The sequence below is a fragment of the Cinclus cinclus genome, chromosome 1 (genome assembly GCF_963662255.1).
Source record: "Cinclus cinclus chromosome 1, bCinCin1.1, whole genome shotgun sequence".
NCBI classification, from domain to species: domain Eukaryota; kingdom Metazoa; phylum Chordata; class Aves; order Passeriformes; family Cinclidae; genus Cinclus; species Cinclus cinclus.
Window position 1 is genome coordinate 22,847,101 of NC_085046.1, and position 26,981 is coordinate 22,874,081.

A 26,981-nucleotide genomic window follows, 5' to 3' on the forward strand; every position below is an offset into this window, starting at 1 on the left:
AAGATTTCCATGTCACTCAGACACTTGATTACATCCTGAATAAATGAGCAAGCTTTTGCATAGGTGGATTATATGCCTTTTAGAGTAGGTGGTTCCATCATCCCTGTTTCCTGGAATATGCCAGACTCATGCCTTTCTGTTGCAACACAATAGGTTTTCGTGCAAACCACAGCTTGAAAAGGGAGTATCTTGTATTTATTTCCTCTCTTTATAAAGGTATATTTTGATTATTGTATATTGTTAGTCATGGCTGGTTTTTAAGCTGTTAGATATTTGGTTCAGAGATGTTTCTTACTTTGCTTTATAACAAATAATCATCCGTTTCTCTCATTTCTTGTCTATTGTGTTTTTTTGCCTTCTGTATTTTCTAGAGAGTAGTTTAGTGTAATTGAAACACCCTTCTTGCTGTGCAGGATGCTGTATGAGTACATAGAGTGATACCAGAGTAGATTTTTTAAGCTGTTTGTGCCTTTTGAAATTTTCAGAAGACCTTTACATTTAAATCCTCTAATGAATATTTCAACCCTACTGATAAAAAATTCTTTCTTCATATCTAGCAGCAATTGAAAATCAGGTCCACAGATTGTTCTGCAGCAAGTTTTAAGTCTATTATGAAATATGGTGCAACAGGATTGGTGTTGCAGGGAGGAAGGAAGGTATTGTTAAACATCTGTCCTTCCCAAAGTGTGGGTGGAGAGGGACTACATTAGATATATTTCTTACCTCTCTCCCCTTCAAGACTGTGTTTGTTCAAAAAACTATGTGCCAGTTTATTAGACTTTGTTCTCACTGGAGTCCTGCTGGGCCCCTGCAGCTACATTAAACCTTTTTCACCACTACCTGCTTTTTGACTGTCATGGTAGGGGAGCTTGAATTTTTCCCTCTAGTAAATGCAAGCTCACCTTTGTCCTTTCACTGTCCATTTGAGAGGGATATTAGTTGTCTTTCCACACAGGTCTTGCTTGCCTAGTGTCAGACACCTGAATAACATCAGCTGCTGCTATTAACAGTCATGTGGGGTTTTGCTTAGTGAAATTAAAACTGGACTCAGATGGGGTACCTGTTTTGCTGACATATTTCTGAAGGGCTGAGGTGAAGTTGCTATATCAGTTATTTGTTGTGAGTTTACATTCTCATATGATTTGATACTCCTTTGTACACTACCCAATGTGGGTTATTGCAAACTTAGGTGCAGTTTGCAGCAGCCAGTGCTGCCTTTGGTACTGTGATGCCTGCTCTGGTGGAGACTCCTACTCCACCCAGCAACATCTTCTGGTCTATGCTCCATCCACTATCCCGTTCTGAGTGTATGGCTGCTGTCAAAGTAATAGTTGATAAAATAATGCTGGACTACAAAAGAAATTTTGTGACAACTGTTTTGACTTTAGCTAATGCAGTGGTACTGCCTTGCCTCTAGCACCCAACTAACTGTGGGCTTTGCAGAGTTTGCACACTGGTGATTTTTCTGCCTCTGTCTGCACTTCAGTATGAATAAACACTTCTGAAAGTATTTACACTCCATACAGTATGCACTGGTACAAACAGTACTGCCTCCCTATCACTCCTGCCATGCTCTGGCTGTTTGGGCCATCAGCATCCAGGAAGAAAACCCAGAAGAGGGAATTGATCTGAGTTAGATCTATTCCACTTCTCTGTACAGTCACCAGAATAAATCAACAAGGGAAATTGTGGAAATATGGATGAACAGAAGGGGTAGGTCAGAAACAAAAAGGGCAGTATCAGCTCTGGTGTCAATTAAAACCACTTTAGAAAATACACTGTAAGTTTTTCAAGCAACATTAGTGTCATAAAAAGATACTGGAGGCAGATTTCCAGCTTGCTAAGTGCATGCTTCATAGTAACTATAAAAATTACTTTATAAATTGAGAAGCTTTCAGGGAAGCCTGGTAGAGGTCTCACACTGATCTGGGCAGGGAAGTTGCCCTTGGGGAGGAGAGCAACCCTCTCTAAGGGTAAGAGATAAGAAGTATAGAGGGAAAAGAAATGCACTCTTTTTATGACTTTTTTTTCTGGTGAAGTGTGGGTAATGTTCTCTTATGGTGCCTTTTACTTTACAAGCAGGAAGGACTATTCTTAAGTAAGTGCCTGTGTGTTACACTGGCACTGGAGCAGGTTTTTCATAAAGCAGTCACCAAGGGATTCTTGAGCATCACAACTCTCAAGCTGCTGCGACTAATACAGCTGGTTCCCCAAGCTTTTGTCTCATCTGGCACTGTCTTTGCTCCTAAAAATTTCTGCAACTGGCAGTGGGATTTTTCTTTTAACAAACACTGTATTCTTGGATCTTACTCCAGTGGATTTCTGTCTCATTTTCAGACAGCCAAATACAAGTTTGCTAGTATCTAATAAGTGCTGGATTTATGATTGAACTTTTCCTAGGCATAGGTTAGGCTGCATAAGAGCTGCTTTATGAGTCACGGTAGAGGAGATTGAATGGGCTTGTGAAGCTGAAAGAGAGACCTAGTGACTTAACAGACAGCAGTAAATCTGCTCTTCTACATCACCAGGCTGCATGCATTCCGTAGTCTCAAACGGCCATGCACCATCTTGGGCTGGATATTTGCTGTCACTGCGTTGCAGCCAGGTTTGGTAGACTTTAAAGTACTCCCTTATGTGAGGAGGCGTGCCTAGCTGTGGAGGCAGCAGGAAGGGAGCACATGTCCCAGTCCCAGCAGTGCCACCACAGCAGGGAAAGCCCATGTGCAGATGTCCTCTGTGACTTTGTGACCAGCATTTGGAAATAGCACTGGCTGAGAACCTCCTGTGCAGTGTCACTGACACCTCCTGCACTGGGAGGGTGACCTGGATCTTTCTGTTCTGCAGGACCTCCCTGTCTAATGTAGCAGCAAATAAGGGACACAGAGGTCCTAAGTGTCACCTTACCTAACCAGAAGTACCGGATCCATGGGCGAGTTAGCTCTGCTTCAGCGCTGTCAGTCATTCTTTTCTTATGGCTCAGGGAACTCTATTAAGCAGATGTGGAAGGAACAGAGGCAGTGATGAACATAAACTGTGTGAACTCCACATTATGTATTTTGATAGTAGATGGTGGTGTGAGCAAGCAGCATTAGAACCAAGGGGAATGTAAGTCTACTGAATGCTGCTTTTCAGAATGCTTGCTTGCTGGCGCAGTAACCATCTGTAAAAAAAGGTAAGGCAGCAGTTTTCCATAAAAAACCTCCAAACAATAGAAACTGGGCAATACCCAAGAGTCGATGCTTGGACAGGGCATCAGAGGACCTTGAGCACTGGATACCAAGCCAAAGGCTTTCTCTCAGGAGGAGAGCATTGCCATATGACCATTAGCAATCTGAGATTGAAGAGGCTTAAATCTGGAAACTCAGGTGATCTGATTCAGTGAAAGTCCAGCATAACTGTCAATTACAATCTGAATATTTTTAAAATTATTCCCTTTTTTTAGACTGCAGTGTTCTGGTTCAGAATATTTTCTGACTATAAATAGTGTTGAATGTTTACATCTGTTTCTGAATAGAGAAATTTTCTTCATATTGGGAAGACTGGTGAAATTTTTCAGGTATGCTTCAGCTATGCAAGGGTTTTCTGTGAGGTGTTTCCTTGTACTTTTCCATGAAACATGAAGTGAAGAGCAGTAAAGAGAGTGACAATCTTTACAGACTACAGGAGAACATGGGAACAAGAAAATTTGTGGAAGAGAGGCAATTTTGGGAGGAAGTTTGCTTTTTTTGTGTTGCTGCAATGGGGTAGAGAGGAATAAAAAGAAGCAAGGTCTGCATATGTAATACTTTGAACATTTCCAGAGTAAGAGAAAAGACTTGTAAGATTGCTTATGCTTTCCTCTCTCCTTCATAGCATCTAACTGTAGTCTTTCTTTGATAATTAATTCAGCATTTCTCAGAGAAAGAGGTCTTTCATAAGAAAATGGGGAGGAAAGTCTAAAATAATTCAACATTCTTAAATGACAGAATATCATTATTCTATCTCAATGTAAAAAATATTTTGGATGTGCTTTAGAGGTTTCCTGCAGTCTGGCTGAATCTAGCAAGGTAAAAGGAGATTAGCAGACACCATCGCTTTATCAAGTATAATTTGCCAAAGTATGTGGTGATGAGAGCCAGGGTCTCATTTTGTAGGTGTAATCTCAGAACTGACAATCTGTGTTGAATCTTGTGGAGAAGCTGTGAAAACTCTGTTTCAGGTTATTTTTTCAGTGCAAATACGATTTTCTTTAGAACTCTATGTTAATTAGAATTCTGCAACCCCCCTGCATTTTGTCATACTTAACCTCTCTCTTAAGAACTAATTTTGTGACTGATTACTGGAGGTGGGTTAACATGATGCAGTTTTTAAAAGATTCCAAGACAGGTTTGTTGGTCAGCAGATGCCTTAAGCAAGATGCTGCTCCTGGAATATTAGTGGAAATTATGTAATATGATGTAATAATTAGCAGACATGTTGATAAATGTGGTGTCCTGAGGATCAGTCAGTGTAATACCATAGTGGAAAGTCTGATCTCACAAACTTACTTGAATTCTTTGAAGAAGTTGGCAAAATACATCTGTTACAACCTGACTGAATTTTCAAGTGGTGTATCCCTTGATGCCTTACTTAGAAGTCTTAAAGAGTCCAAAGAGCTTTGGGAAAGAGCAAAGGTCCATTGCATGTGGAAAGTCACTGGTTATGGATAAAGATAAAGATGGTTATGGATATGGATATGGATGGAAATAAAGAGACAGCTTTCACAGTGGTTGAAGGTTGCTGATAGAGTCCCAGATAGATTGGTGCTAGGACCTCTGCTGTTGAATGTGAGGATAAATAATGTAGAAAAGATAATTAGTGATAGTGCAAACAGTGCCCACTGCAAAAGGATTTTATGAGACACAGTGGTGAATTTGAAAATCAATATAGTTAAAGCTGAAAGATTCACATGGTTAAGGGAAAAAAAGGGTCCTAAATTTATAAAGAATATTGTTATCTTAATTATTATAGTTCATAAACAAAATCTCGAGGTTATATTAAAAACTCTGAAGAAAATTAGCTTAGTCCTTAGTATTACTCCAAAAAGTGAAGTGTCAAAATAGAGGCTGTGCTGCCATTATGTGAAACCATTCATTTTGCATGTCCTAAATTAAAAAGGTGTTAGTGGCATTGGAAATAGATCAGAAAAAGCAGAAATAATCCTAAAAATAGCACAGAATCAACTTCCTCAGAATTAGGGCCAGTCAATCTGTAAAAAAGCAGAAGATTGGTATGACATAAGGGTGATCACCTATAGAAGGTAATGTGATAGAAATCTCTAAAATCATAGAGCAAATATGAAAAGTTTCTTCTCTGTATGCCTCTCAGTTCTTGTAGACAGTTAAAATGAAATTTAACAAATTGCTAGTTAAAACCAGATATTTCTTCACAATGAATAATTAAGCTGTGAAATTTCAGGATGCTCTGTCTGTTAAAATATTCCATAGTTTTGGGGAGGTTTTGAGCAACATAGGGAAAGAAAAATACAATACAGGTTTTGAATACAAACGTAGCATATCTACCTCAAAAATTCATCAAGTGGTAAGTTGCTAGAGACTGGGAGAGTGTTGTGTAGAAGTATCCAGTTCTTGACCAGGTTTTGTACTTTTTTTTGTCCAGACTTAACTCTGGACAAGGAATGAGACGAGAAGGCAAGGAATTATCTGATCCAGTATAGCCATTATTATGTTTCTAATACTTGAAAACAAAATGGGAAATAAAAATGCATCTATTGGTAACAACGAAGTTTTAAAGGAACTGAAGTTATATATTTTCTATTTGATTTTTTTATTTGTGAAATCTAAAACAAATAGAAATTTGGCTGTAAACCTGATATGAAGCTGTTTCATGAAAGCATACAATAAATTATATTAATTATTAAAATTTTGACATATAATTAGATTTATCCAGTTATTTATTAATAACATTTGAGTATGTATATAATGAAAATAATTTTCATCTTGCCTTAGTTAATGTCTTGAAACAGAATTGCTATTAGGGATCAAATTCTTTCAAAGTAGAAATAAACTGGGGTTTTTTTCCATTTAGAATCTGAGATATTTATTCCAAAAACAAAACTCAGATTTATTTTTGAGGATTAACACTTTTTTTTTACAAGTCAGTCTGAAATAACTTCCAAAACAGCAGAGGATTCTTACCAGTCTTTGTCACATCTAATTTTTAATTTATGCTACAACCCTTCCAAATCTACAGAGCTGGGAAAAAAAAAAAAACAAAACTGTAGGTTTTGCTTTTTTTAGTTTTGTAAAGGCTTGTTTCATATTTTTGTAATTCCTCTTTTTAAAGTTATGTGATTGGACTATAAAAGGTTAAAGGTTTTAGTTCTGGAGGCTGCTGTAGAAGCCAGGTAATTTTTCAGATTTCCAGACTGAAAATCAATTGAACCCAGAATCTCAACAACTCGTTGGCTCCAAGAATCGAGTACAACTTTTAAAGTATTGGACACTGTGGATGCAAACAGTAAGAAGAGTCATGAGTAAATGTAAGTGTTGAATGAGGAATTCTGATTTCAGGACAAGATCAATCACGAAGTTGCTGGGCTAAAGAAATTTCTGCCCTTAGCAGATTATTCATTGTCTAATTAAGCTTTTTACAGCTCTTTCTGTAATAAATAGGACTGACTGCTGTCAGGAAATATAATAGATTCTATAAATTTCTAAGTTTGCAGTCAAGGAAAACATTTTGTAGCATGCAGAAGAAGCTAAATAAAACAGGAATGCAACTCCTGCAGGTCTTTAAGATATTTTAAATTCCTTTTGGTGTTTCCACAGAATTCCTTTGGAGAGGATATCTGAGATTCTGCAAGAAGTTCGGCACCATCCTGATCCTTTTTAATTATTCTTAAGTGCGAGGATAGGAGCCCTTACTGCCGTCAAGGATACTTTATTTCTCAGTACCTAAAAACTTGCTCACTTTCTTCTCTGGAAAATCAGGGACTGAATCACAAATCTGGGCACTAGTTTTCATCTAGAATCTGCTGGTCTACATCTTTATCTTTTGCTGTATCAAGTAACCATTTACCTGGGCCAGGCATTGCTTTGACGTAATAGTTTCGGATCATCAAGTTTGGCTGAGATGATCTCTTGCCTCAAATACCTTTGAACAGCCTTCTTGTCTGCCTGCCTTTAGCTTTTAGCATAACCACAGGACAATGTACAAAGAGATGTCTGGATCTGGCTTAATCTGCTCTTATGAAAATTGCTGTTAAAGTTGAAAATTGTTAAAATACTTTGAAGAGTGAATAATTTGATTATATTGGCTGATTATGTGAAGCATGATGTTGTCTGTGTGCTTAACCAGTAAAACAAAAAAACATTCCTAGCTTTCTACAACTGTATTGCAATACTTTAAGATGAACATTTACTGCTAACTGGTTAGCCTTAGTCAGTACAAATGCCACTGGATTTGTTGGAGCACAAATGCTCTTTTATTGTTATGACACATTTTTGTGTGATCAGAATTTTTTTTTTTTTAGGGCATAATAAGAAATGGAAACAGTGGATGCAATTGTGAAATGTTCCAGCAGACACAAGCTGTAAGAATCTGGTGACCTGGATGTTATGGTTCAGAATATGAAGAATGGGGTTTATATTAAAGTTTTGCTACTTAAGAAAGACTGTAAGAGACAAATGTAACAAGACTTCTGAAAGAATGATTAAAAAAAAAATTACATATGTGATTCTGTGATATTTTTTGGCATGTGAGCTGAAGTTTATGCCAGGTGAGAGTGAGCAGAAAACTGATGCTCCCAAACTTCTCAGCAATATTAGCTGTGAAAAGAACAACAACAACAAAAAAAAAGAAGTAAAATTAAAATTCTTTTATTTCTATCATAGAACATCTGCTTTCTTTGCTTATGGTTAGGTTTTTAATATAAATATTAATTTTAAAGCACATTGTGACTTTTGTTTTCCCATAAGCATGGATGTCGGGAGGGTAGTAATGTTAATTGTTAGTTTATATTTATCTTTGTTTCTGAAGGAAACGTCATTGTCCTGACTGGAAGGAGCATCGTATTGACAAGCCACACAGGTAGATACTAATTTAGAAAGATTCAGCAGAAAAAAAAATAATCATAAGAGACTTATGCAGCCTCAGCCATTTCCTAGAAATAAGAAAATGTCAGAATAAGGAATGTTTGGTCAGGATAATCGCAATTTACCTACTTGTATAGGCCCATTACTAATAGGTCCTTTAGTCAAAATAAACACCTACTAGTTTTGCCTTACTTGTCTAGTATGGCAATGGCCCATGGATGAGGAAACCTACTGCTAACTGTTTTCCCTTGTTTCCTGCATTTTTCTTGCTCCTGGCAGTTCAACCAGGCTTGTTACTTCTGCTCTTTTCCCACTGTCTTGTCTTGCCAGTAGGAATAGTGAGAGGGTAGGAGAAATGGTATGAGTGCTGTTAGTGTCTTCTCTGGCTTCAGCATGACCGCTGCATGTGATCACAGGGAAAGTCCCACTTAACCATCAGGCACAATGTCTGTACAGTTATTTATGATCCCAGTGTCTGTACAGTTACTTCTGGTGAATGCTTCATGGAAATAGTTGAAGAACTTCTCTATTAAAATGATATTTTACTACTTGAGTAGAACAGAGTATTCTTTTCAGTCTGGTTCTTGAAAATCTTTCTAATATTAAGCCTGTATACTATTCTGTTTCATGTAATTCTGGTGCCAAATGGGTCAGATTTTGCAAAGTAAGTGTCTCTGGTACCTTGCATTTCTCCTTCTTCCGTTTCTTGCCTTACATGGGAAAGGTCAGTAACAGTCAGTTCTGCAAAGAATAGCAGTCATTTGTATTGTAATAGTGTCTGCATCAGTCCCTAGGTATGTTGATTATGTTAGTAGGGGAACTGATAAAAGAAGCGATAGAACTGCATGGCCAGCAGGTCAAGGGAGGTTACTCCCCCCTCTGCTCAACTCTGCTCTTGTGAGATGCCACTCGAAACACTGTGTCAAGCTCTGGGGTACCCAGTACAAGAATGGACCTGTTGGAGTGAATCCAGAGGACTGTCAAAAAAATGGTCAGAGGCCTGAAATACCTTTCCTATGAAGAAATGCTTAAAGGATTGGGATTGTTTAGCCCAGAGCAGAGAAGGCTCCGGGGAGACCTTGTTGAAGCATTTCAGTAATTAAAGGGGGTTCTGTAAAAAAAGATTGAGACTTTTTACCAAGGCCAGTTTTGGCAAGGCAAGAGGCATTGACATTAAACAGGAAGAAGTAGATGTGGATTAGACATAAGGAAGAAATGTTTTATGATGAGGGTGGCAAGGCATTGAAACAGTTTCTCCATAGTTGTGGATGCCCTGTGATTGGAAGTGTTCACGCTCAGGTTGGACAGGACTTTGAGCAGCCTGGTCTGCTGAAAAATGTCCCTGTCTATGACAGAAGGGTTGGATGTTTTGATCTTTAAAGATTCTTTCCAGTACAAATCTTTCTGTGATTCAAGCTCAGGTAACACTGGATTACTTTAAAATCTTTATTTTCTCTCTGTTTTCTTTGGCTTGATACTCATCTTGAAGCCAAAAATTGTTATACAGCAAGTTTGTGTCTCATTGTAATTACAGTGGTGTCAAGAGTAATCTTCCTAAATACAGACTGTATATGACATACTATAATTAAATTTTTGTTATCCATGGCTTTTATGTAAATTGTTAAACTATTTATATGCAGTGGGAAAAACAGCCAAATATTTCAGCAGAGGTGTTCTGGCAAAAGTTAAAAATACTTCAAGTTATGTGTTTGTTTAAATTACTTTTGTATTAGTTCCAATATATCTTTTGCCATTTTCCTGCCAAAGTCAGAATTTTGCCGGGGGGTATAGTAAACATTTTATCAGAAGTTCAGCAGTTGCAGTTGTCCTAATTTTCTGGTGTACATAGGCTGCAAGTGATGATCCTTGTAACAGTTACCTGAATGGCTCGTTCTTAGTTACAATGATGACTCTTGAGATTGTGGGGAGTCAGCACCATGATAAGCAGGGTGCTTGGATTAAAAAAATTAAATAGTTCCTGAAGCTGTCTCTCAGAAATACTGTAAAACACTTCTTAAATACTGTGTAGGAAACATACTTTGTTAGAGGAATCCGTCTCATTTTAGACACACAATGATCTCCCAGATTCTGTGTTTAGACTTTAATGAATGTGTTGCTTTGAAGGAGTGCTGACTGGTTGAATTACCTCTTTGTCAAAAAGAAATTGATTTGGTCATTCATCTGAAAAAAAATCAAGATCTCTTTGAAAGATCAGCAGGGTCACTTTGCCTTTTAGCTTTACACGGAACAAAACCAGCACATAAGAATGCCTCCAGGAAACAATAAAAGTATATGCATGTTTCTTTCTGGTCCAGTGCGTTTGTGAACAATGCTCATCAACTGTCTCAGCCAGTTGAATGTGCTTTCTTCACCTCCCACTTGAAACATGGAAACAGATAGTGCTTTCATGTAATCAGAGTATATTATACAAAATTTCATCCTTAGATACTTATGCTATTAATATACTGCACTAAGTCAGTAGAAATTTAGTCTAGTCTTCAAAGTGTACCTTGCTTAAATGTAAATAGGGAATGCTGCAAAAATTGCATATTCCTTGAATTGGTGTGCAGTGTTCTTTTCAGTCCTTCAAGTTACTTGGGTAATAATAGAGAAATTACAGTAAGTGTTGGTTATTTTATTCAGAACGTGCAACCTGTCGAACTATCACTAGTCTATAGGCAGGGAACTGGTCCTTTCAGTAGTGTTATGAGCCAAGAGTCAGTGGTAGTATACTGTGATTGTTCCTTTCCTCTGACATTCTCAAATACAGCATCTTTTGTGAGAGTGGACATTGAAAAATTAGATTTATTTCCTCACCTTTTTACTTTGTTTGAAATACATTGCTGATTATAAAACCAGTAGGTTTTACATTGACATGTACTGACTTCAGGTATTCATTATTTCCAAATGTGACTGGATGCTTTCAGGAAGGAATGATGCTTATTGTGTGCCATGTTATTGTAGATGCCTGACTTTGTGTAAGTATTCTACATTTGAAGATTTACCTTATAAATCTTTGTCTCTTTCACATTTACAAGGTCCAATAAGAGTATGACCCTACAAACTGATACTCTTGCATACAAAGGGCTTCCTCAAACTGAGAAACTTCTGCTTCAGGAAGATGTTACGGATGTAGCATCTAGATGTATAAGGCTTCCTAGATTTATAAGGGATTTTTACTTATCTTTTACTCAGATTTTACTGTGGAGTGTCCTTGTGAGCATCCCTGTGTTGCCATCCTGTTTAATTTCACTTTCTGTGGATGTGCCTTGGCAGACAATAAGTTTTTCTTTCAAGTCCATCAGTTTAACACCACTGAAAATTAAGTTGGCATTAAAGCTTTTGGCTAGCCAGATTCTACCAGAGGTTCTCCTGAAGGTAGGCTTTGGTCCCTGATGCAGTTTCAAACTTGTTTACTTGTGCTAAGCTGAGCAAACATACTTGAAAAATACATCCTGGACTCAGTCAAGTGCAGGTAAATTGCACCCTATAGAGATTGGTCAGTCAAGTTCCCCATGAGGTTTTCTATAGTTCTTTATGTTGCCATCTTCATTCCTCCTTTCGTGTTCTAGCAGTGCTCTGTACCAGTACTGGTTGTCTTTACTCTCACTTTTTCTAGGCAGATCAATCTGACAGAAATACACAAATTTCTTCAGACTTTCTGCCCCATACAGCATCAGTCTGAGTCCCATCTGTCCTTTACTCTCTGAACTGTTGCCTTGTAACTCTTGGTGGTGGTTTCACTGTAGTTTTTTTTTTGTCTGTTGAATCTGATTTCAGAGAGGATGCACATTTGTCTTAAGCAAACAACCCAGCACAGTTCAGTTAATCTCACAGCTAAGCAAAGTGTGTTTGGATGGTTTTTGCAGAGAGGCTCCTATCTTCTGGGCAATGTGTGTGTATGAGGGTAGGGAGAAACCAGAGAAGCAGCACCATGACTGAAGTGTGTTCACATGCTGCCAGCATGGAGGGTGTTGCACTGGTTAAGAACATTACCAGTCTCTGGTTCCTATTCTTTAACTTATCAGGGATGCTAAGTGTCCTGAGTCATCAGCTGCTGTTACCTCTTTATACAGGTGCTGGGTGACACTTGTTCACTTGCCAGAAAGGTGATGTTATCAGCATTGGGCTGTGACACAGAAGTCACTTTTATCAATCCTTAATAAACTGACAGCTGTGACACAGAAGTCACTTTTATCGATCCTTAATAAACTGACAATGTTTTATGCACTGTACCCAAAGTGTGCTGTTAATTTAGTCAGTGGTTCAGTCTATAGTGAGCTTTTTGTACTAAAACAGTGTGCTTGTGATTAAAATGCCATAACTATGTTTGTCTGTAGCTTGACTTGATCTAATAAGACATCAAACATTTATTTTTGTGCTTCTTCCCCTTCTGATCTAGATAGGAAGGTCTTAGGGTGCTAGTGTTGGTAGACTAGGTACAAATCTTTTAGATTTTGACTTGAGTAGTCTGCATAACCTGCAGATTGAAGAGCTAGGCATAAAAAAGTTCTGCTGTATTTTATGCTTGGAACCTAAAACTACCATTAAGAAGAATCTATTCGCCTGAAGGGTGGTTGGGCACTGGAGCAAACTTCCCATGGTCATGAGGCCAAGCCTCACGTTTAAGAGTTTAAGAAACTTTTGGTTAACACTCTCAGGTACATGATGTGATTCTTGAGATTGTTCTGTGTAGGGCTGGGAGTTGGACTTTGATGATCCATGTGGGTCCCTTCCAAGTCGAGATGTTCTATGATTCCGTGATTTCTCTTATATCACTGACTAAAGTACAGCAAAAAAAATCACTAAGATTATTAAGGCCTTGACAGACAGTTTCATTGGGAGCAACTCCAAAGTGTTATCTGAATTTCACAGAACTTTGAGGATTTTGTTGTTATTTTAAAAAAAATAAATTCCTACAGACACGAGGCCCTGGAATGAATTTTGAAATGAATTTGCAATTACAGTTGAGACTAATGGATAATCCAGAGCATAATTATAGAATGATGATTCTTTTGTTCCATCCTACTGAATTGCTGTGTGCTAAAGGGAAAAAACAAAAGGATACACCACAACAGATTGCTCCTTTTAACTTGTGCTGCTGGATTTCCCCCCCCACCACTACCTGCAGGAATGCAGTCTTTGTCCAGTTACCACAATGTACCTTTGATTTGGCTGCATGGTATCTTGTCTCTCCTGCCATGTATGTATTTACCTACCCCACAGTGGAGTGACCCCATTTCATTTAAATGATGAATGCAAGTATTGTAGATAACACAATTAAAATTAATGTAGTAATTACTTCAGCTATGTCTATGCAGAGTTTTTTTTTCTTAAACTGCTTCTAGTCTATACTGCAGCTGCCCCAGTTGCATCCCTTTAAATTCAACAGTGCAAAGAAAACCAAAACCATTCTTAAAATCCCTTTTTCTCCACAAACCACAATTGTGAAAGATACATGTCTGAAAGAAAATACTCCACCTGGATGAAAGTCTTTATGGCTGAGTCAGTAAGCCAAAGTCTCAAATTACTAAATAGAGCATTAACTTTAACCCTCAATTTGTGGGTACATATGCTAGCGTAAAGAGATTGTAACCTAAGTTGCTAGACTCTCTATCCCACAAGCATATAAATGAGGAAATAATGAATTCTCTCACTAGCCCACACTATGTTTTATTCAAGTCGACTCTCAACATTATTGTCACTTTTCAACCTTGGTATTTAAAGCACAGGGAATGTGATATTGGTGATCATGCTATCAAGGGTGAGATATTGGCATAGCAATTTTATTTTTGTTCTGTATTTTGATGTGTAATATGTAACAAGAGTTTTATAATGTTAAGTTCTATTCACAGAGGTTTAAAGTGGCAGAGATGCTTTCATTATTTCCCACTGACAACTTAGAACTTTTGGCACAAACATTTTGATGTATTTCAGTGTGTAAAGAAACCCCTAAACATTACCAATCTTTTTTATAACCAGTTCTCAAGCCTTACAAGTGCATTTGTTACTTCAGACTTTGCAGTAAAGTTCTCCCAGATACAGGTAGCCAGGAGAGCAATTTGTAATTAATTAAAATTTGACAAATCTAAAATCTTTACTATAAACGTGTTGAGATTAGATTTAACCTAACTTTTTCTGCTGCATCTTAATTACAAGCATTTGTGCCATCCATATATAAAATAGGCATGCACATGAATGAATGCTTCATTCTTAGTTTTGTCCTCTTGGTAAAGTGAGGTTTGTTGTTGTTTTTTTACTTTGTGTAGAGGGGAGAGGGTAAGAGAGGAAGGGCACTAACCAGGGCTTTTTCTGCTCTTTCTGGGAGACAGCCTGGTATTCTGAGAGTTCTTGAACATAACTTTTGACTTGCTTCGTTTGTGTTAGTCTGTCCCAGAAGTGAGGATTAAAATTACTAACATCACAATGTGATGCTCATCCTAAGCATACAGGTCATGAGGCTTTCTCCTGAACCATGAAGTTGTTCGTGGTTCCCTTCTGCAAAAAAATTGTCATTTATAATGTAGACTCTGCAGTAAACATTTTAGAAGCTCAGCTTTTAAAAATGAGCTGTTTAACTGCAGTATCCAAAGCAAATAAAATAGCTACCTTTTGAGCTAACTGTGCTTGAAACGGAAGATGCTTTTAGAATGCAATTTCAAAGTATTTCATACTTTCATCAAAAGCCAGGTGCTTTTGAAAAACAAGTATTTTTGATACATTTTTATCCTTTTTGTGTAACTAATTTATCACTTGTCTTTTGAAGGGTTTAGAAGCCATGTAATGTACATTAATTTTAGTTAATGTTTTTTATTTTATTAGTATTAAGATTTAAGGATGAGGAGCTAAGTAGTGTTGCTACTTTGATTTTGGCTCACTTAGCTTTTCCACAAGAATGTTCTTACAATTTACATGACAAACTACTTAAGGAGTAGTTTTTAAGGTTTTTAAACTGCAAATTGTACTTAAACTTTTTAAGGTTAAACTGTGTCATTACCAAATGTCACATTGTAAGGAAAAAAAAAACAAGGTTGCAAATTATTATTAGCTTCAATCCTGATCTTTGCTCATTATTATATAAACAGTAGGGTTTTTTTGGTGCAAGAAATACATAGCATTTTTGTAACATAGTTAATATATTGAATATTTTGATAATATTTTGAATAATATACTGAATATTTCGTTACTGGTTTTGATAGATTTTCTAAGCAGTGTGATGTAGTACAGTCTGTCTCCCTTATTTTCATTCCCCAAGGTTTAAAACAGCTGCTGTATCAACACGTGCTAGTCTTACATTCAGTAATAAATTCTACTTCAGTATTAAAGCAGTTAAAATGTAAATTGAGAAAGGTATGCCAGCTTATGAAAGACTTGTATGTTGAATATGTGGTTCCTAAATGAGTGTTAAACATACGATGTTTCCAAAATACTTACCTGATCCCCCTTGTAGAGTATTTTATGAAATATTTTTACAAATTTCTAGCAAGCACCGTGGAAGTGTTTCAAAGGAGGAACTCCTTCTAAAATCCTAAGAAGTCATTGCCATTCTTCTTCAGGCTCACTTGTATGATGATGCCCATGGAAAAATCAATAGTAATTGGGCAGCTGATGCAACTGCTCTCAGAATCTCATTGCTTCCTTGCTCTACCCGTGTCTTTCTTCATCTGCTCTTTTTTTTCATCATGTATTCTATCTTCAAGCTCCTGTGAGAGTGGCTGTGTCTTGGTTAAATTTTTGTAGAGCTGTGACACCAAGGTGTTGCTAATAAGCCATAGAAATTACTGTTTGTTGCTAAAGCAGTGAAGTGTGATTGCCCTGATGGACTTTATAAGAATCTTTCCTTAAACTTTAGGTGGGTTTTGGGTTTTGTTAGGCTGGAACTTCTTTTTGGCAATGCAGTAATAAATATACTTTCAAAATTAGAATTAGATGGTTGATGTTTGAAATTCAGAAATAATATGGGATATATTTTGCAAACCTTGCATTTACTTTTTTCTGTGTTCTTTGGTGTAAAATGATGTTTGTGGTTATGATAAATGTTATAAGGTTATGCTAAAGGCTATGATGCAGTCTTTCTTTTAGCACAGAGCTTGAAGCCTACGAAACAAAAGTCTTGTATTTGTCCTGTAAAGTTCTATTCAAGTCTCATTTTATTTAGCTAAAATACTTGAAAATTTTCATGTTTGTGTGGTCATTTTTTTTCCACTGTGATGTGGACATTAAAAAATAGCCTAAGGATTTTAAATGCTTATACAAAGAGGTAATCAAAACCAGTGGCACTGACGCTGCACACTATCCATGCGAGCCCAGGAGATGCTGAAACTGCTTTAGCAACACTTTAGTTCAGCTCTCAGGAGCTCTCCAGGCTGACTGGCTGATAACCTTCCATACCACTTCCCTGCCACTTCTGCCAGAGGAAATGTATATGTGTGTTATATGCCCTTTATATCTACAAGCATGAAATGTCAGGCTGAAGGAGCAAACTAAGTTTCTTTTCCCTGAATTCCTGGTTCCAGCTTTGCTCATTTACTTTCTGTTCTCTGAGAGAGTAACAGGTTGGAAGCTCTTCAAGGAAAGATAGCCACACTGAAAGGCATCAGACTACGCCATTTTCAGGTCAGAATTTTGTTACATCAGCTGATATTTTGTCCTTTTTCTCCTTCAGTTGAGGTAGAGGCTGCTTTGGTGGCAGATGAAGTGGGGCTGTTTGCTGAAAGATGAACTGACAACTGGAAATGGTCAGATCTTGAATATTTTGCAGAAGGGCACTCATCAGCTACAACATCTTGAGAGAGGCAGCAGCTGTCACATCTTTGTTTCTTCTGGACCTCCAAATATGCTGGGAGCCAACTGTTAGAGCCAGAGTACAGAGACAGCCTCTCCCTTGTCTTTCTGTGTTTCTGCTGATCTGTTTAATTGCAATTCAGAAAACAAAAAATCCTACCACCACATTTCCGAAGCATAAAAAGATAATGCCTGTTCTAGTGGTAAAGATGAAAGACCTTGTGGCTACTGTATGAAGGTGACAGACATTAATATAGTTTATCATATAATGTGTTTAAAGTAGAGAATTGTTTTCTGGGTTAATTTTGACCCTGTCACTTCTCTCCTTGCATTCTTCCAGAGATCAGTTTCTTGCTATCACATCAAATATAAGTTGTTTGCTGTCACCTGAAGGTGACTATCCCCATTCTATCATCTTTCATTTTATTTTGATAGTGTGATGGCTATATTTACATTAGCCTTTACTAAATTTTTAATACTTCTGCATTCATTTTTGGTTTTGTGTGGAGTTCACTTGTGTCTTTTCAAAGCCATATCATAGCTCTGTCTCATAATACTTAAAATTCTCCTTTTCCTTTGACTGAGATTAATTTCCTTTGGCATCTGGTCCTTTTACACAAAGAAGTTTTTTTCTCTTTATTTCATTCACCTTTCTGCATCATGTCTTTGTCATATTTAGCCCTTTATTGGATGCATAGGCTGTAAACTGCTTTAAAGAAAGCAGATATCACTGCTTTTTTCAGTGACTTACATGGTGCAGTCTGCATATTCCTAAATTTTCCAGATGATATGATAATATACATAATAGTTCAAGCAATGTGCCTACATCTTTTATATTAGTAGTCACTGAGGACAGTACAACATTCTAATATATCCATACGGCATCAAAAGTAAATAAAGTTTATTTGGTGTACAGAAGAATTAATGAGTTTTGCCTTTTCTGCACAAAAATTACTTGAACTTCTTAGCTCACTCTACAGAGACCCTCACTTCTCCCAAGCATTTCCATACCCCTGTGTAAATCCATTCAGATCTCATCTTCAACATCTCAACAGAACCACCCTGTCCCAGATTTCTCTTAGGTGCCCTGGGGGCACCATCTTGTCTCCTTCCATACTTGATGTTCTCATTCATCCCTACCCAGGTTTGTTTAATGTTCCAGTTTGGGCAAGAAGCAGCATGTTCTGCAGCTGAAGCAAGTTATCTGTGTGCTAATTTCCAGAAATAAATGCGTGGAAATTGGTGCTGTTACGTTCTAATTTCAAATGATTTGTGCTTTTCTTAGTGTTATAGGCATTAGTGGGATCTTCGTTACTGATTTTCACGATGATTCTGATATCTTTTAGGCATTTCTTCTCATCTAAATTAGTTCATAGTCTTGAGAGCTACTGGTGGTAGATAAAGATTGACAGATAATATAATTCCACAAACTAATCTTGTTAAACTTAACTGAAAATCACTTTCAACTTATTTTTGAGATCCTGTCTGTTGAACATAATATGAACTGCTGGTTGACTAAAAAGTGTAGAACTTTTCTTCATAGACTAAAGGGATCGTAGACTAAAGCCTGAAATTACCCAGTATTTAGAGTAATGCAACTAGTTTTGCATCTGTAAACACATTACCTTATGGCACTGAGAGCTGTGACATAGTAATGTGAACATGCAGTGACTTTCTTGAAGAATATTAATATTGTATCTGCATAGTATCTGCATGTTTATATTTTAAAATATATCAATGACCGAAAGATACAAAGTGCTGCAGAATCTGTAGTGTGATTGAATAATCTAGGTTTTGGTTTGTGTATATTACTAGATATATGAAGGATGTCTATTTGGTTTTGGACAAGTGCCTATTTGGTTCTTCTTGAGGTAACTCTGTTCTCAGTCAGCATGTTTAGTATGTGGAGGCAGCTGATACAGCTGTCTTATTGTTACCTCACAGCTCGAAATAAGGGTTGTCTTACCACAGTTTTGTAAGGAAAAGGATTAAAATTAAGGCCACCAAGGCCGCCTCCCTCCTTCTTGAACAGACTTGACCACACTGATGAGATTAGCAGATGAGACAACTGGTGACAACAGGTGTGGGGAAACAAGAGTGTGTCACTGCAGCTGTTCACCAGGTTTCCTCAGCTGGTTTTAGTGCGAATTTTATCCATATCTTGAGTCCCTTGGATACTCTGCAGCTTGGAGAACCTTTGGATTTCTCTGTTTTGTCTGTCTGTAAGGCTGGAGGGGCACCAGTAACTGTGTTGGAAAGCCAATGTAGAAATAGCAGCTTTGAGATAGTCCCAACAAGTTGAATATAAGGTATTGGGCAGCTCCAGCCCTGTCTGCTTTTTTGTGCACCACATAGTCTCAATCCCCTAACCTGCTGTGCCTGGCATATTTGGATCCCTGTGTGTGCTTTGTGGGGTGAAAGGTCTGGCATGGAACAGTGTGGATGGAATAATTCATGCACAAAAGAGACCTCCTAGAAGGTTCGCTGTGCTACCAGCTGCTGCCGGTGCTGACTCCCCTGTCTGTCCCCTGACATAAATCAACATGTGCTCTTTCCATCTGCACATCCAGATAAGTTTCTGCTGTCCCGTGTCATGAGCAGAGATGCTCTGTCTGTCCTGTCTTTTTGCAGCTCAATCTGCTGGTTGCTTCCATCAGGTAAAGGTGAAAGGCTGGGGAGCACAGCAGCTGGAAAGTACTTGGAAGTACTGTAGGGTGCAGTTGGTTTATGCCAGTACAGATGCCAGGCATTGTATAGACCCATTCATCGTAGATCTAAGTGTAAGGGGTTAGGTGTTTAAAAGAGTCTGCTTAGCAGAGCTGTTAAGATGGGGCCAAGGTAATTGTTGTGTTCATGGGTATTCATCTTATTGGCACAGAAGGGTGCTGTGTACACCCACCTGCACAAACTCGGGTGCTTCAAGCGTATTTTAATATGATTTTCTTTAATGAAAAGTTAAACTGATATCTGCTTAATTGCATGTTTTTGAAGAATTGTTCTTCCTTATGTAAGAATTTTGGTTTAGATTTATTCTGTTTTTGAAGTAACGTCTAATTTTCAATTAATTTCTCATTCATGGAAATTCAGTGTTCATGCCTGTTTTCTAGTACAGGTGGATATTAGCCATTTCTTTTCCATATGTTTAAAGAGTATAGGTAGTGAAGATATTTGCAGAGGGAGGGAGATCCACAATTTATCAGGAAAATGATCTGTGAAGAACTGGGAATTTGTGTGCATTTACCTAGAAAGATTTCAGCAATTCATGAGGAGAGTTTAAAGGCCCCATGTGCTTCCTCTTCACCTGCCTATTTACAGTGCTGTAGCTCTGCATTTTTTCTTTTCATCTAGAAAAAAGGTATTTTACAGAATAACTGGAATATTGTTTGTCTTTTTTAGGCTGTGAAGCATGTTATAGAACCATAGAAGCGGATGAAGGGGAAAGGAAGAAGTGCCATTGATAGCTAGGATAGCAACATGGGAAATACAACCACCAAGTTCCGCAAAGCTCTTATAAATGGAGATGAAAACTTGGCCTGCCAAATCTATGAGAGCAACCCTCAACTAAAAGAAACTCTTGACCCAAATACTTCTTATGGAGAAACGTACCAGCACAATACTCCACTCCATTATGCTGCTAGGCATGGAATGAATCGTATCCTGGGGTAAGCAGCATTTGAAATTTGGCTTGGGTGTGAAAAACTGACCTAGCAAATGTGGGAGTGCCAGCCAAGTTACAAACACCTGATGTGTGTATGCATAGGTGTACACATAAGTGCATTTATGTGTTGCACAGACAGAATTTGTAACAAGTTTGAGTAGTAATAAAAAACATGCAAATTAGTCTATAATCACAGGCTGATAACAGTCTTTAATTTTATTTCAGTATCTGTTCCTGTCTTGTAACATTAGTCTTGGGCAGTTTCAGCTTGCTTCCTGAAGACTCCTATATTATGGTTCTTTGAAAATAGTGGCTGTTCCACCATTCTTGATGTGTTTTCCTGTCTGTAAATAATCTTTGCAAAGCTGTGTGGATACTAAACTGATTGTAACTGCTTCTATTTGGAACAATATATACCTATTTTTGTGTTATTCAGGCAGCTTTTATTTTTTGTGTTGGATAATAACAGTGAACATTAATATCTTGATAGTAAGGAAGTTTATTATTGCTGCAGTCAACATGGACAGCAATCCCTAATATTAGCTATTTCTATTCTTTTGTATTTTTGTCAGTGCTCTAAAATCAGTTAAAGATTAACATCTTTCTCATATCCAAACATTGCAGACACAAGCTGTTCTCATCTAGTATTTTGTGAAGGTAGTACTGGGCAGACATTGCTAAACCTCTTCTTCAGTAAGCACTGTTAGAGAGAATTTCATAAATATCCTCTTCTTCATATTAGGAAGCAGAACAGAAATAAATACTAAACTGTGTTATTGGTAATATTCTTTTCATGTTTGTGTTTTTTGTCTGAATGGGCCTGTAGTATTCATAAAGGTTTGTTTTGTACCTCGTATGCTGTAACTTTAGTAGCTTTCTGGCCTCTCACCATAATTTTTTCCTCAGTCTTTTTTTTTTACTATATACTTCTCATTTACCTCAATTTTGCCTAAATATTTTTCTCTTCTTCCCTATGTATTCTGTATTTCTATTTTAAATTTGATCTTTTCATTTCATCACAGAAACTTTTTGTTTATTTTTCTCCCATTCCTTGTTATTGAATTATAGAAAAGAGGTAAATAAAATGAATTTAAAATAGTGTCCAGTTTTTACTTAAAATTTCCATATTTTTTTCCTCTGAAATTTTGAGGTTTTTTCTCTCAAGAAAATAGCTCTTAAGAAATTATAGCCTCATTGAGACAAGAAGGACACATGAAATTGTTCATATGAAAAGAAATAGTCATAATTACTGACTTCTGAACAGTACTTTAGTTAATTCATATTGAATCATTATGATGGGATCTCAAATAACTGCTTTATATTTTTTTTTAAAAAGTCATTTAGAAATGCCATTTGGCTACCAGCTGCATAGGACCTTCAACATTTAAGGACAACTCTTTTTTTCACACATTGCAAACTAATGATCAAGTGAATCATTCTTTTGCCTGGTTTGAGTTGAAGGTTTGTAATACATTTTTTGTCCCTAAACACAGGGTAGGTGCCTTTATCTGCTGGAGTCTGGTTCTGAAAACCCAGACTGTTCAAACTGTATCACTTGTGAGGAGTAATTACTGAAGTTTTTTTGCTATTAACTTTCAGATTTCTTTCTAAGGGCTTCTCTTTAAGCTGTGCTGCACATAAATCTAAACAGAGTAGTAAAAGTAAATATAAGCATGACAGTGTGTCTATTTGCTAAGTTGATAGCACAAGTCCTTCGGAGTTAAGCTGCTTCTTTTTGATGCAGAAAGTCCGCATATGGCAAGGGTAAAATGAGCTGATTATTAAAAGGAATTTTTTTATTTGTTGATAAAGTTCTGTGCCTAAAAATAAATTAATTTTAGTCTTTTTGTGTTTTGAGAGAAATTTACAATTATGAGATGTTCATAGTAGTATATTTTATGTTTATCTCTTCATAAAACATTTTAAATATTGGGGAATCTGTAGCAACACTAACTACAAGCTTCAGCATTTACTTGTATGCATACTGTATAATTCAGTTTTCCTTTAGAGGCTGAAATTTGTATTGTTGTAGGTGGATATGAACTGACATGTGTTTACAGTTTACTGTGTGAGATTTTCTCAAAATAGGGTAGTGTGATGCAGTTGTTGGTACACTTTTGCATTACAGAATGCATTGAGAGAGATATTTTGGGATGCTTAGAAATATCCTATCTGGCAATGCTGAGGCAAAGGGACAAATTCCCTGTTTGCATATGTATGGGTGGCGTGGCTGGCCAAAACGCACGGGCACCGAGTTTGCAGTGAAAGGGAGTTGGGGACATCCTGCTTCAATGGTCTCAGAAGAAAAGAAACAAGAAATTAGAGAAGAGGTGAAAAGGTCACAAAACTAAACTCCCAACCTGGACAAACTTGGTTTAATCCAGCATGAAGTCTACTAGCAGAAACTTAAGCCAACAAAAATTTCTCAATGATTTTGAGCTGCACAGTTATTATGCAGCAAGTATCTGAGTCATCTGGCTGCTGCACTTTTCATCCAACGTTTACAGCCCAGAAAGAGGTTCAAGATGTAAAAATCTGAAAATATGCTGTTAATTTCTTTTCACAAGATTCAGCAAGAATTTGTGAAAATGCTAGGATTGTTTATTGGTCATTTTAATGAGTATCATAAGAAACTTTAGTATTCTAGGGTCGTTGAAATAAAAAACAGAACATAGTCAACATTCCATTAATGTATAACTTGGTCTGCAGCCCTGAATAATGTTTACCTGACATACCAGCTTGTTTTAACATAGCATTTAACGTTTAAAAACCAAAAACTGCTGACCACAGCTAATTAGCTCAAACAGGAATTTTCTGAGACTTGGTCTCAGGCCAGTAAGCTCATCAGAAGAGAGGAGTCCCTGCTCCAAGGATGTCACAGGATACCCCTCAGCCCCCAGCTGGGACACCTGTCAGGAGGAGCTGACAGAAGAGCATTGTACTGGGTTCATGGAGCACGGTTTTGGTAGCAGGGGGCTGTGGGGGTGGCATCTGGGAGAAGAGATCAGTGTACTCCACACCAGGCACAACTTCTGCCAGCTTCTTCCAGCTCCAAACCAGCCCCACCACTGGCCAAAGCTGAGACTATTGGTGATGCTGGTGGTACCTGTGTGATTACATATTTAGGAAAGGATGAAAAATGCTGCACAGCATTTGTGAGAGAGGAGTGAAAAAAATGTGTGAGGGAAGCAGCATTACAGAGACACCAGGCCAGAAGGAGGGGCAGGAGGTGCTCCAGGCACTGGAGCAGAGATTCCCCTGCAGCCCATGGTGCAGACTATGCTGAGGCAGGATGTTCCCCACAGCCCCTGGACATCCACAGAGAGCAGAGATCCGGCCACAGCCCCTGCCTGGAGGACCCCAGAGCAGAACAGGTGGATGTGCCCTGCAGGAACCTGCAGCCCATGGAGAGCCTGGACCGGATCAGGCTCCTGGCAGGAGCTGCACAGCCTGTGGAGAGGAGCCCACACAGAAATAGGATTTCTGGCAGGATCTGTGACCCTGGGGGGCCCACACTGCAGCTGTGTGTTTCTGAAGGACTGTACCCTGTGGAAGAACCCACACTGAAGCAGTTCATGAGGAACCCGACATACAGATTTTGAGAGCTTTATTCAACATTCACACTGGTCTCATTCCACTACAAACATTTATCATGTTTCCCTATGAATTAAGGACAGAAGATTCATATTCAAGAAGATAGTTTAAATTTCACTCCCTAAATGTGTATAAAAATAACGCAGACAAAGCACGCTGGAAACATGTTTTCTTTAGAAAAGACAGTCTTCAGATGATCAAGCATCTCCAATGCCCTCGGGCTCTTTTTTTTTGCCTAAGGTACATTTGCGACCATCTGACTGCTTAGTTTGAAAGAATTGCTATCCATGTGAAAAGTTACTCACTAGAGTCTGCCTGCTGGTGAACCATTCCTGAGCTATGACAAGAGAACAGACTTTCCAGAGGCTGGTGGAGATGGAGTGACTGGAAATCACGAGGACTTGCTTGACGTTGAAAGGAAGAAAAAAACCCCTTAGATAAACTGTAATTTTGCAATATATGTGGTGTGACTTTCAGTTTTGCAGCTTTGCTGGGAAGCTTTTTGGATCAGTGACAGATTTCTCTCATTGTGTGTTTCATACTGCTATATCTGAGCTCTTGGTGAGTATTCAAGCCAAAAGTGGATTGTTGTAGCAGTAGCTGCTGGTCCTGGCCTGGAGAGGGGGGAGGAGGAGATGACAGAAACATGGAACTGTGGGGAGATAGGACAGATTTATGAAGCTGATTTTTTTATAGAACAAGAAAAACAAGACTTCTTGTTACAGAGATTCTGGAAGTTGAGGTGATTGCTAATACTAAAGAAAAAAATCAAACTTAGTTCTTTTAATGTACTTGATGTCTCCCATTCAATAATAGTAATAGCAACTCTGGCAATGAAGGCATAACTAAGCCAGTCAGAGAAAACCATTGGTAAATGTCCCTGGGATTTGTTTATAGGCAATATCTCTTGTTTAATTGCTATAATTTGGGAAGTATATTTCACTTCAGAAGAATGACAAAACATCAAAATAGTGGTGGTTTCCTCTAGGCTGAACTAAATACACATCTCTTGGAATTTCAGCTACAGTCCCCTTCTCTTCTGGCTGTTTAAGAGGTTTCAATAAGGACTGGTCCAAGCAATTGCAATACAGTCCAAAAAAGTATGTTGATGGTACCGTTGTGTTATGGAGGATGAGTTTGCCAGAAAACTTGCTGACCCCAGAGAGAATGTTGCGTTTGTCACAGCACATTCAGGAATGTCTCTTCCCATGCCAAGTTTTGTTGGCCTTTCGTCCATTTGCAGTCATGTTGAAAATTAGTTTTGGATGATTTTGAGGGGTATATGTATAGACCATTTTTCAGAACAAGACTTATCTGAAGTTTAAAGGGCATTAGAGGATTTTTATGCTGCAAAGATACATGTCAGTGAAACGTATTGGTGAAAACCCTGTTCTTTGCAGGTCATCTGGCTTTAGAGAAGTACTATAGTTGCTTGTTTTCTGATAAGGTTGAATTCTTGATGTTGTTTTTTCTGGGGTGGAAATCAAAAAGAGGCTACTTCACTGTTTTGACAGACAGAAGTTCTGTAAATATTTAAACTTTGAGATCCAAATAGACCTAAATGATTCATGCTGAAATCTTCAGGAAGGTCCTGAAAATCATGTTTTCTGTGTTAAATTTCTGAACATCTATTCAATGCTTTTGCAGTAAGTCTGGTGTTCCTTTTTTAAATTGCTTTCCTAACAGTACTTCTGATATAAATGTGAGCAAAAGAAAAATAATAAGGTTCATAGCAGCTCTTTGTCTAATAAGGGCAAATGGGAAAAATGTGCAGCTATTAACCAAAACTATAGGATCTCAGTGTAAGGAAATTTGTATTAAATGTATGGATGTTTTCAAGTAGGTGTTTCAAAAAATTCCTGGTGGAGTTAAAGATACATGATGCTTATGAGTGTGTTGCTCACAGAGCAGCCTTTGCTCTCCAGTTACAGCTGCCACTCTTGAGTGTGTTACTGCTTCTTCTTGCCACTGTGTTTTTTTGTACCCAGAGGAAATTGTTCTGATTTCACTTTCCTTGGTGGAAATCACACATTGCAGAGTAAGACTGCTTTGTTAGTGATTGGTGAAATGAGATCTATTAATGCAGTACACTGGTAAAGGTTTCTTATTCTGTGTTGTCTGTTCTCCTTAGTAGAGCTGTTGTGAACATTTTACCAAAGGCAAAATAAGATTTTATTTGGGTTATAGAGGAGTACAGCTTTGGTCCTTGCCAACCAGAATGACCACATCTTTATTTCAGTTAATTTTGTTGCCAGGTAGAGTTTGTGACTCCATGGAGTTGATTGGTAAATACTGAATCATTGTGTCAAATGGCTTCACTTCACCCTGGGGTTAGAGCATGCTTGGCTTCCTTACCAGAGATATCTGTTGGCCCAAATTTTTCAGAAACAACTCATTAATTTTTATATCTAAATGCAAAATACAAGGAAAATATTCAGTGACGTTGTATATAGACCCAGTTTTCCTTTTGGCCAAGGTACAGATTATGAATAATTTGATTATTTTAAATTCGCACTTTTAAAATTTCAATTTAATATAATAAAGTTACATCACTGGGACATGTAAGGAAAATAAAGATTAGTGTCATTAAAGATAAAGCAATGTACAAATTGAAAACATTTTTATGGAGGGAGAGACAACGATGAGACAATTTCTGCAATACATTTATGGTTTCTAAGAAAGAGAAATTATGCAAAGCTTGATAGTATTCACTGTGCAATTTCTTCATTATTGCTATATAAATAATATCAACACTAGATACCATACACTGCCAGGCCATTTACAAACTGATACCAAGATAGATGTCCCGTGCAGAAATAGGAATCTGTGTATTTAAAAGGTGACAGTGAACGCACTTGTTGGTAGTTTCT

General features: G+C 37.7%; 1 protein-coding gene across 1 annotated transcript in view; it reads left to right on the top strand.

The window, feature by feature from the left end:
* The window catches only part of ANKIB1 (ankyrin repeat and IBR domain containing 1), an 85,468-nt gene that overhangs the window by 13,687 nt on the left and 44,800 nt on the right, over nucleotides 1–26,981 (top strand). The window contains exon 2 of the mRNA XM_062494879.1: nucleotides 20,256–20,521. Within this exon, the coding sequence (XP_062350863.1) occupies nucleotides 20,334–20,521 (188 nt within the window). The 5' untranslated portion in view covers nucleotides 20,256–20,333. The remainder of the gene's footprint in view (nucleotides 1–20,255; nucleotides 20,522–26,981) is intronic.